The sequence below is a fragment of the Danio aesculapii genome, chromosome 25, assembly GCF_903798145.1.
Source record: "Danio aesculapii chromosome 25, fDanAes4.1, whole genome shotgun sequence".
Classification (NCBI taxonomy): Eukaryota; Metazoa; Chordata; class Actinopteri; order Cypriniformes; family Danionidae; genus Danio; species Danio aesculapii.
In genome coordinates this window covers 13,442,775-13,455,330 of record NC_079459.1, presented here as the reverse complement: position 1 = coordinate 13,455,330, position 12,556 = coordinate 13,442,775, and the positions used below count along the sequence as shown (strand labels likewise).

At 35.7% G+C, this 12,556-nt stretch overlaps 1 protein-coding gene across 5 annotated transcripts in view; it reads right to left on the bottom strand.

The window, feature by feature from the left end:
- cadps2 (Ca++-dependent secretion activator 2) overlaps positions 1-12,556 on the bottom strand; it is a 351,417-nt gene that overhangs the window by 144,940 nt on the left and 193,921 nt on the right. For all 5 annotated transcript variants that reach the window (XM_056451362.1, XM_056451364.1, XM_056451365.1 and 2 more), the window contains exons 7-8: positions 12,424-12,535; positions 11,887-12,026 (exon numbers count right to left, since the gene is read on the bottom strand). In XM_056451362.1, coding sequence (XP_056307337.1) covers positions 11,887-12,026; positions 12,424-12,535 — 252 coding nt within the window. The remainder of the gene's footprint in view (positions 1-11,886; positions 12,027-12,423; positions 12,536-12,556) is intronic.

Sequence of the window (12,556 nt, the reverse complement as noted above, 5' to 3'; positions counted from 1 at the left end):
AATGTCCTATCAAGGTGAAAAGTGACTGGTATTGCAATATAACGAATACAAGGCACGCACGCACACACACGCACGCACGCACGCACGCACGCACGCACGCACGCACGCACGCACACACACACACAATGTGTTAATTAAAAGTTTGTTTATTTCGTGATTTGTGGGTGTTTACTGTTTATTTGCGATTATGAACTGCATTATAGGACCTTGATCTCTGCTCTGATGTCGAAAACTCAATATTAACAGAGTTACTTTTATTGACTTTTTAGTAGCTTGAAACTAAATTTTGGTTGAGAAATACTTTATAAAGAAGTCTGTAATATAACAGAAAAAGGCTGGAAGTTTATTACCAGGTTTTTGTACCATAATTTACACTATTAAAAAAAAAACTAATTTTACAGAAAATATCTCTAAATTTTTATAGTTTTTTTTGTCATTTCAAATTATATTCAAAACTTAAAATAAAATGACAAACAATCACTCTAAATGAACAGTTTGATTTTCATTTCAGGTACTATATCATTAAAGACAAATTACTGACATTTTAATTTTTTATACAGGAAAATTACAGTATTATTTATACAGTATTTTTTCTGTTATTTTAAATTATATTCAAAAGTCCGTAAAAATTACAAACAATATCTGTAATTTAACAGCTTAATTGTTATTTTATGTAGTTATTATTATGTTATTTTATTGCCGTTTTATTTACACTGTGTTTTTTCCTGTTTTTTGAAGTACATTTAAAATTACGTAAAATTAAAATAATAACTTTTTCTAGATTATTACGATCAAATTCGTTCAATAAAGTTACACACTAAGAGTTAGAATAGAACTTCAAATCCACCATTATATGGACTACACATCCAGTCATGCAGTGCTTACATGCACCTGTTCCGAATTGAGCTCACACACACACAGTCAGAGGATCGTTATGAACTGATTACATGGACTTTAATAGCATCACAGACGCACACACCAATGGCTAAGTCTAGTTATACTGTTACTGTGAGCATTATGACATGTTTCTCTTTTCTTGCCTTGCTTTGTTTGTTAATTGTTCACGTTGTTTGCTGCCGGGACTGACCATTTGCCTGTTATTTGAAAATAACTCTGGATTCCCTGCATACATCTGTTTGCCCTTGTTCTGACTGTTGCTTGCCTGACCATCTCTGTGTAATAAACCTGCATTTGGATCTGGACTCCTTTGTCAGCATCCCCTTCACGTTAGTTCCATTTCATTTAAGATTTGGAACTGAATCATTCCATTTAACTTACACCTCTACACGTTTTAAATACTATTAAATACTATTCAATAAAAAGTAACAACTGTAATTTTAAAGTTGTGAGAATTTTAATCAGTTGTATCTCGTATTTTAAAATAAAACTGTTAAATACAACCATAAGCATGTCTTGGCATTTTATTAAAGGTGTTTATTCGTAATGATTTAGGAAAAATTCTTTTAAATAACATTGTTTTCTCTTGAACTTTTAGTGAAGTCAGTCACTTTATTGATGGTGTTCGATCACAATAATCTAGGAAAAGTCTGTAAATTAACAGTGTTCATTTGTAAAACTCTTAGTGTATAACTTTATTGAATGGATTTGATCATAATAATCTAGGAAAAGTCTGTAAAATAACAGTGTTTTTCTGTAAACATTTTAATGAAAATATCTGTAGATTTATTATTTTTTGCACTTTATTGCAACAAAGAAATTTTACCGTAATTTTATAGTTTTTGTTTGGCAGCCGTAGCTGCCAGTCATTTGACCTTTTTTTTTTACGATTTCTTTTTACAGTGTACAACACCAACCTAGAAGATGTATCCCATCAACCTATTTAAAACGTCAATAAAAGTCACTTTCTTTAAATGCCTCACCATCATAAATTGTTGGAGGAAAGATCAAGGTGAAAACAACAAATAAACATGAGTCAAAAAACACGGAAAACTTTTAATTTACAGATATATACAGTTGCAATCAGAATTATTAGCCCCCCTTTGAATTTTTTTCTTTTTTAAATATTTCCCAAATTATGCTTAACAGAGCAAGGACATTTTCACAGTATGTCTGATGATATTTTTTTCTTTTCGGCTAGAATAAAAGCTGTTTTTAATTTTTTAAAAACCATTTAAGGTCAAAATTATCACCCCATTTTCGATAGTCTACAGAACAAACCATCATTATAAAATAACTTGCCTAATACCCTAACCTAGGTACCGAATTAACCTAGTTAAGCCCTTAAATGTCACTTTAAGCTGTATAGAAGTGTCTTGAAAAATATCTAGTCAAATATTATTTACTGTCATCATGGCAAAGATAAAATAAATCAGTTATTAGAAATGAGTTATTAAAACTATTATGTTTAGAAATGTGTTGAAAAAAATCTCTCTGTTAAACAGAAATTGGGGAAAAAATAAACAGGGGGGCTAATAATTCAGGGGGTTTAATAATAATTCTGTTTGCAACTGTATATAGAATTTTACTTATTTATTTTTATCATTCATATCTTATAAAAGTTTGTTATTTTTTAAACATATTTTCATTTGTAATGTATTTTGTTCTTTGCAATTCTGTAGTTTTACTAATACCAAATCTGTTTTCAATTGGTGGAGAAAATGGTGGAGAAAAGTAAATTTTCAAAACACTAGTAAACAAATAATCAATTTTATACTGTATTTAATAACCGGATTGTGATTTTACAGATTAAACTCTTGTCTAGACTTCACTTTCTTAACTTTTTATTTACAGTTTCATGATAACTGGAGGGTGTCATCGTGGCACAGTGGGTAGCACAACCGCCTGACAGCAAAAAGGTCGCTGGTTCTAGCGCTGACTGGGTCAGTTGGCTTTTCTGTGTGGAGTTTGCATGTTCTCTCCGTGTTCGATTGGGTTTCCTCCGGGTGATCCGTTTCCCCCCACAAGTCCAATGACATGCGCTACAGGTGAATTGGGTAAGCCAAATTGTCTGTAGTGTATGTGTGTAAATGAGGGTGTATGGATGTTTCCCAGTGATGGGTTGCAGCTGGAAGGGCATCCGCTGCGTAAAACATATGCTGGATAAGTTGGCGGTTCACTCCACTGTGGTGACCCCTGATTAATAAAGGTATAAAGCCGAAAAGAAAATGAATGAATGAATGATTAATTGGAAAAACATACAACAGTTAGGTACAATAAAAAGTGTGACAGAAAACAACTGATTTTATTTACTTTCAATGTTGTTTTTTAACTTGCATGTGATGCTGGTTCATCTTTTCTATTTTCTATTTAGTGACTTATATATGCATACATACAATTTTTTAAGTTAAGTGGTTGTAAACTATTTATTTGGGCTGAATTTAAACAAACAAATTAAGTTGAACATTACTAAATGTAATTTGTTTGTTTAAATTCAACACATATTAATTATTTGCAACAATTTTGCTGACATAATTTTATTCAGTGCACTTGTCTTTGTTTCCCTGTCATTTTATTCTTTTTTTTTTTCATTATTATTTTTTGCTTAATTATTTTAATTCTCTAAACAAGTGGCAGGGGAACGGTAACTTTTCATTCATTCTTTCATTTTCTTTTCGGCTAAGTCCCTTTATTAATTGGGGGTCGCCGCAACGGAATGAACTGCCAACTTATCCAGCACATGTTTTACGCAGCGGATGCCCTTCCAGCTGCAACCCATCTCTGGAAAACATCCATTCACACTCAGTCACACTCATACACAATGGACAATTTAGCTTACCCAATTCACCTGCACCGCATGTCTTTGGACTGTGGGGGAAACCAGAGCACCCGGAGGAAACGCGAATGCAGGGAGAACATGCAAATTCCACACAGAAACGCAGAATGCCTGTGCTACAATACAAAAATATTTTGTTTTTAAACACATTGCAATTATGTGCAAAATATTGCAATTTAAAGTTTCCCTTTTTTTCCAAAGAAAAATGTTGGCAACATATTTTTAACTAATTCCCCTATTTTCAGTTTTAACTAAACAGAAACATTTCTCAGTTTGTGCACATACACATATACAGTAATCATAGAATTAATTCAATACATCTTAAGAGTTTATTTAAGAATCTTTCAATATATTTTAAGACTAATTGCTATTTTTGATAACATTGGGGACATTTTAACTTACAGTATAATTACTAAACACAATGTAATTTTACCTGACTACACCTATAAAAGGTTCATAAAGACCAATACAAAACCGATGCAACATACTTGTGCACCGATTCTCTAACAGGGTTGTGCTTATTCTCTTTATGAGTTATGGGTGTGTTTTAGCATAACGTGCATTAAACCAATCAAAGTCTCATCTCCCATTCCCTTTAAGAGTCAGTAGCACCATGGTGCATTTGCTATTTACATGGCAGACTTTGTAAGTGTAAAAACAGAATGCTTCACTAGGGAGAAAACGGTTAAACAGACCATCCTCATCACGGGGACCAACAACGAGCTCCCTCCATTAGGCCTCTTTACTTTACTTTTACTCTTTACTTTACTCCTTTACTTTTGTGGAGTAAGGAAACGGTGTTGCCCACATATTTAATTTTGTTTGTTAAGCGCAAAGATTTGTTTCAAAACTATTTCTAAATTCACTTCTAATTTCCAGCAAACTAATGAATGAACAATATTAACAAAATGTGGTCAAAAAACTGAGTTATACCCAAACACACGTCCTATTCTTATGCCCCATAAGGTGATGCATACTTCTCCAAAACCCGACAGGTAGACACATCTAAACTTGTTTTTATTAAAACAAATATAAATATGCATATAATAAATAATACTGCTGATAATTATAACACTATACAAATGCAAATGGTCATGAATAAACTGAAAAAGCCCCCGAGGGTGAAGGCTGCACAGATGTAATAATTTTTATATTTATTAAATAATAATTTTTGTAACATATTAATCCCTTATTTTTTTTTATATGTAAAGATATTTGAGTATTGCTGTACAACCTGTGTGTATTAAGCAATGTGTAAGTGTTTGAACCTGCATATGTGCATAACTAACGCACTCTGTGCTGGACTTTAGACCTGCTTTTAGTTGGTCATTGGCATGGTCAATTTCAGCTCTTTAAAATAGCAATGCGCCAACAATGTGCTTTAACACACCTCTATTTTAGACCAGCACAGTAAAGTGGTGCAAATGGATTTACTATTTAAATAATGTGGTGCAAAACGCAAAAAATTAGAGTTGCGTTGGTCTGAAAACAGCAACAAATCGCACCAAACCCATCTTGCGCCTTTTTGCTCCGGGTGTATGATAGAGCTCATAGTACCTGAATACAGCCTTTATGATGCAAGCTAAGATTGCACTCAATGGAGCTAGTGATGTCACTTGGGGTTAGGTGTAGGTGAGCCCATTAAAAAGCACTGCATGCAGACTCATTTCGGAATAACAGCGTTGCTTCGGTTACAGCTGTAATCAAAGCAGCATGAAGACAGCATGATGGCAAATATACCAGGATTTTAGCAATTTCATAAACAGCATCCCAATATTCACAGAATCAATGCAGGCAAACTAATAGAAAACACTGCAAAACTGAATATCTAGTAAAATAGCATTTAAAACATTTTAAAGGGGTGGTTCACTACAATATCATATTTTAAACTTGATGATGTGTAATGTAGCTGTGTGAACATAAACAACATCTCTGAATGTAATACGCTCAAAGTGCAATGCAAAGGGAGACATTGGCTTTTACAGAGTTAGCTTAGCAAAGCCTACAGTGAACAAAGTTGGGACTATACAAAAATACATCCGGGTTAATGAGATCACACCCGCTTCATGTTAATCTCATTCACCACGTGCAGTGAAGAGGCGTGGCCAGAGGCACTGTAATGCTATAGCAAAGAAAGCTAAAATGTCATCCAAACACTGCTATTTCCACTTGTTCTGTTTCTGAATTTGGGCTTCCAAAGGACACAAAGAAAGAAGTGCTTACAATTTAATTTTAATAAAGTTCCAGAGAATTATAAAAACTATATAGCTAGCATTTGACAAATGACTGCTTCTAGAATCTCTCCCAGTTCAGTGCTGGATTCAGCTAAAAACTCCACAAAGCAGCAGCTCCAACCATTTTAGAAAAAGCTGTGCATTGTGAGCCACAACCTGTAAGTATTTTTATTTGTTAAAACTGATCTATTACATGCATAGTGTCTAGCGGTAACATTATGTTGTAGCAGGGACGTAAACAAGGTTGTAAACAACGGGAAATGCTGTTTGGCATCGTTAACAATTTAGCTACAAATTCATAGATTCATACATGTCCATCAAATCGCTGTAAGCACACATAATCTTCACCAGCTCTGCAGTGTCTCTCTATGCGGCCGCTTTCCCTGCATTCTACATCTCAAAGATATGTGAACGTTTCATATTACCTTCACATGCTTATTCCAAATATATGTGACACTTGTCAGATTTTATTTTAGAGGGCAGAAATGTTCAGTTGTGTCCTCTGTGTCATTTTCTGTCTGATTCAGGCACAAATTGATCTGGCTAACAGCTACTCTGTCTGACAGTATTTACAGAGCAGAAGCAAAGCACATGCTTGTAGGAGCGTGACGCTTTTCCTGGTGATGTGGAGCCGATCAGCGAATCACAGTTAGCTGACCAATCAGAGCCTCTTAAGGACGGGTCTTTCAGAGAAACTAGAAAATATGACAGTGGTTTTTATGTTAGATGAGTAGCAGTATATAATTAAAGTAAGATATATGGTTTGAAGCATGAGCACACATTGCTTTGCATCTTATAAACACACCCAAGCCCTTAAAATACACTCTGGATCACCCCTTTAAATTTCTATAAATTGATTTATCGAACACAACAAGATTGACATGTTTAGATGTTATTATTATTATTATTATCATTATTATGTGTGTCTGTTCAAACATGCACCCAAAACCCAATGTCTACTTGAGCTTCACATCAAATCACGTGTACAGAATCCACTTGGGAAACAGCGTCTATTTATCACTATGGAGCGAGTCAGCTGACAGTCCCGCACCGCTACATGAACCGACTGTTTTGAGGATTGCGTAGGAGGCGAAACGATGTCTGTAATGAAAATGAAATTAAATGTTTTATATTTATTTCAAAGTGTTTTCATGCCTAAATAAAATGAAAGTGCAGAAAAGATTCACATTTAAGAGCAAGGTGCGTCCCCTGGTGGTTTGGCGGTATGGCTTGCATATAGGGAGGATCGGCTCTTTAATGTTTATTGTCACCCTTCACAGAAAGATTAAAAATTTGGGAGAAATGCAGGAAAATACCTTTACGAGATGATACCGGGATAGAACTGTGAAATACGAGAGAATCCGAGGGAAAACTGGAGGGTTGACAAGTATGTACTCATATTTGATATAGGCATTCGTCTATCGATACTATGGTACTATGTGGTACTATGGTGTATGGTGCAACCCCTATTATTAATTACAAATATAGTCTGATGGTAAAAAGAGAACTCAAGCGGGTAAATAAATAAAATAAGGAACAAGCAAAGAAAGCAAGCAAATAAATCTGACTATAAATGAGCTTTATCCCTCAGCACAAACATATGGGCAGTCAGTGCGAGGCTGGTCTGAATAAGTTGTGAATCTGCCTAAGCATGTAAGTGGCTCTCCTCTGCAATGTCTGTTAAAAAGAGGTAATTTGAGGTTGAAGAGGCGTCTGCTCATTAGGACAGGCCTCTCAGGGAGCTGCTCTATAGAGGAATCACGCAGGGCCTCCGTGTAATTAGTAGTCTGATGACACTGCTATGACCCCTGACCCCCTGTCCCGCTGAGGGAACACCCCGGCAGCTGGTCCTGCACATCCTCACTGATGCTGCTGCTACCTTTTGGGAATGCTATTTTCTGACAGAGCTGTGACAGGCTCATACTGGAAATAAGACAAAGTATTATTATTATTTTTCTTTCTATATGCCTTAAATTATTTAGTTTAGTAATCTAATTAACTTTTCTAGTCCTCTCAACTTACATTCATCAGACTGACAAAAATATTTGAAATATTATAATATTTATTATAACTTAAAAAATAGTTTGAACCTGATTAACTTATAAAAACAAGTTAAAGCAACTTAAAAATGTTATCTTGACTTTATCATTACATAATTTTGTGCATAGAATATAAAAACAAAGAAAAACAACATTTTAAAATGTTTTCAAAATGTATCTGATTAAAAACACTGCTGTTTGAGGTGGGGATAACAATACAAACTAATAAATTGTATTATTTATTTACATTTGGTTCTTGCTTAAAAGGTTGCTGGTTCGAGCCTCGGCTGGGTCAGGTGGCATTTTTGTGTGGAATTTGCATGCTCTCTTATGTGTGTGAATGCAAGAGTGTATGGGTTTGTCCCAGTGTTGGGTTGTGGCTGGAAGGGTATCCGCTACTTAAAACATATGCTGGATAAGTTTGTGGTTTATTCCGCTGAGGTGACACCAGATTAATAAAGGGACTAAGCCGAATAGAAAATGAATGAATGAATGACTGGTTCATGCTTTTGTTTATCAGTTTATTCATCTTTTGCTTGTTTCAAACCAATTTGAGTTTCTTTCTTCTGTTGAACAAAAAGGAAAATATACTGTATTGAAGAATGATGGAAATCATTCCTGGCATCGAATTCCTTAATATGTTTTGTTTCGTCAATGGATGTTAATGGTTGCTTTTATTTCATTTCTTCATAATATCTTGTTTTGTGTTCAAAAGAACAAATAAATGAAAAATAAAAGATATGGAATTTTGGTGACAGGGTGGTGCAGTGGGTAGCACGATCGCCTCACAGCAAGAAAGTTGCTAGTTCGAGCCTCGGCTAGGTCAGTTGGCATTTCTGTGTGGAGTCTGCATGTTCTCCCCATGTTCGCGTGGGTTTTCTCCCAATGTGTTCCGGTTTCCCCCACAGTCCAAAGACATGTGCTATAGGTGAAATGAATAAAGTAAATTGGCCGTAGAGTACGAGCGTGAATGAGTGTTTATGGATGTTTCCCTGTACTGGGTTGCAGCATGGAAGGAAATCTCTGCGTAAAACATATGCTGGATAAGTTGGCGGTTCATTACACTGTGGCGACCCCTGATGAATAAAGGGACTAAGCCAAAAAGAAAATGAATGAATGAATGATATGAAATTTTAATTTTTGGGTAAACTATCTCTTTAATGTTAATAAATGTTGGTAGTTATTTAAATGTTATTTGAGTGTGAATGTGTGTGTGTGTGTGTGTTGAGGGTAAGTAATAAATCAAATGTTTGTTGATGTTTGCTTAAGTTTAAGAGGGTCGTTTTATAATAGATGTAATTTAATATTGCTAATTATTTTAGTTATATGAAAGAAAAATGAAAATATGTAAAAGGAAAAACAAAAAACTAAATATGAAAATATTAAGAGACCACTAGAAAATTCTGTTTCTCTGAATTTACACATATGAAATGATGTCATTTTCATTGTGATGAGCTGTTATTTTAATCTCTAAATGCCAACATTTTTTATTTAAAATTGAGAAAAGTCATTAGTAGCCTATAGTACTTTATTTATTTTTAACGCAAAGTTCAATCTTGATCATTTTTAAAATCTTGATAGTTTACTAGCAAGCAAAAAGCCAGTTTGAGAAATTTTTACGGGTAATCTTGAAGTTCATCAGACCAAACACTGTTTTGTGAGAGATTTTTGGAAGAATAAGTAAACTTAACTTGAACTTAATTTCTGATAAACTGTAAAGGTATTGATGAGAACACTAAACAAAACACACAACCATCAGACACAAGGTGGCACTATAAGCATGTTTTTCCCAATGTGCCTCATTCATAGAAACCTGCTACTAGCTGACTGGGTCTATCTGCTAAGAAAAACAAAAAACTAATATATACATATACAATATAAAATACCATTAAACGTTTACTAAAGCTCTTCTATATTGATTTTACTGTTATATAATAAAAAATAACATCATTCCACATAAAAGAAAAATCATCGTGTTGATTAATACCTCTGATTTATCTACTGAATTTCAATTTGTTCTTCTCCCATATAAAAATATGATCTATGAAACTATATGCAAATTACATATATGACATATGAAATCATATATGAAGTTTACATATATAACAAATATGTTATATTCACTGACGGGCCACTTTATTAGGAACACACATCCAACTGCTCGTTAATACAAATTTCTAATCAGCCAACCACATGGCAGCAACTCAATGCATTTGGGCATGTAGACATGGTCAAGACGATCTGCTGCAGTTCAAACTAAGCATCAGAATGGGGAAGAAAAGTGATTTAAGTGACTTTGAAAGTGGCATGGTTGTTGGTGCCAGACAGCCTGGTCCGAGTATTTCAGAAACTGCTGATCTACTAGTTTTCATGCACAACCATTTCTAGGGTTTACAGAGAATGGTCTGAAAAAGAGAAAATATTCAGTGAGTGGCAGTTTTGTGGGTGCAAATGCCTTGTTGATGCCAGAGGTCAGAGGAGAATGGCCAGACTGGTTTAAGCTGATAGAAAGGCAACAGTAATTCAAATAACCACTCGTTACAACCAAGGTACACAGAAGAACCTTTCTGTACGCATAATATGTCGAACCTTGGGGCAGATGGGCTACAGCAACAGAAAACGACACCAGATGCCACTCCTGTCAGCTAAGAACAGGAAATTGAGGCTACAATTTGCACAGGCTCACCAAAATTGGACAATAGATGATTGGAAAAACGTTGCCTGGTCTGATGAGTCTCAATTTCTGCTGCAACATTCAGATGTATGGTCAGAATTTGATGTCCACAACAGGAAAGCATGGATCCATCCTGCCTTGTATCAACATTTTAGGCTGGTGGTGGTGGTGTAATGGTGTGGGGGATATTTTCCTGGCTACCAAGTGAGTATCGCGTCAACGCCACAGCCTACCTGTATTGTTGCTGACCATGTCCATCCCTTTATGACCACAGTGTACCCATCTTCTAGTGGCTACTTCCAGCAGGATAACACACCATGTCATAAAGCGCAAATCATCTCAGACTAGTTTCTTGAACATGACAATGAGTTCACTGTAATCAAATGGCCTCCACAGTCACCAGACCTCAATCCAATAGAGCACCTTAGGGATGTGGTGGAACAGGAGATTTGCATAATGAATGTGCAGCCGACAATCTGCAGCAACTGTGTGATGTTATCATGTCAATATGGACCAAAATCTCTGAGGAATATTTCCAGTACCTTGTTGAATCTATGCCACAAAGAAATAAGGCAGTTCTGAAGGCAAAAGGGGGTCCAAACCCGGTTGTAGTAAGATGTACCTAATAAAGTGGATGGTGGACGTATACAGTGCCTTAAGAAAATCCTTATACTCCATTTAAATAATGACTTTACTTGTCATACAGTCTGAAATCAAATCACATTCCAAAAAACTTTTCCAGCCTTTGAAATATTTTTGTAGCCTTTTCCTAACCTGTGTCTGTCTACAACTTTATCCTGAACATCTTTTGAAAGCAGGGAGCAATGTGAGTAAAGGTATAGATTTTCACAGGGTATGATGAATTTCTATAGGCAGAAGCTTCTAACCGAGGCTCGAACCAGCAAATATATTTGAACAAATATGTAATTACTATGGTTGGACAAGAAAAAAATATGCACTGCAAAAAAAAAAATCTTGCTGCCTTAATTTTTTTATGTTAAATCAAATTAACTTTCCAATTCACCTCAACTTACATTAATCAAACTGACTAAAAATATGGAGTTAAACATTGTATAACTTGTAAATCACCCCAAAATGGATGAAAACATCCCAAACAGTACATACTATAAATTTAGTTAAATAATAAAAACACAAAATAGCTTTCGATTCCAGTGATCAGAATAGGAGAATCATCAAAAGACATACCCGCTATGCTTCATGTTGGGGGGCTTGTCCATGCGGACCGCCAGTTTGATTTTAAGATCCACATCTTGGCTGTTTTTGGGCACCACCATTTTGTGCAACTCTGCCGTTTTAGGCCCATTTGTGGTGGGGTGAAGAACCACCTAACCAGAAATGCGAAAAAGAAGGAAAAACAGATTATTAGGACTGATACACCTGGATGGGCAGCTGGAGAAAGAGGTGCGAAGGGATGATGGGATTTGAGAGAAAAAGGAGGGTTAGACTGACAAAATCATAGAGACGCACGGTGAAAAGTGGATGGAGGATGTGCAGTCTGTTTGGTGCGAGTCTCTAATGGGGAGTCTCCATCTGTTACTGTGGGAGCGGAAGCCCTAATGACTAGAGATTTCCTCGCCTGTAGCTCACTTTCCCCACATACACTTATGAACACATGTGTGTGCGCATTACGGTTCACATGCGCTGTGTGTAGAACATCTGTTCACGCAACATCAGCCATTAATTGAGCGCATTGTGGAGATGGAAAGCAGACTCGTTGCTCACCCTGCCCAACTCTTTGTCCTCCAGTGCCAGGACTCCAGTGCTTTCGGTGAAGAGTTTGACTTTGACCGCTGGCAGGGGGTGTGTGCTGGTGAAATCTCCTTGCGTGCCCCACCTGTGGCAGAAGAAAACAAAT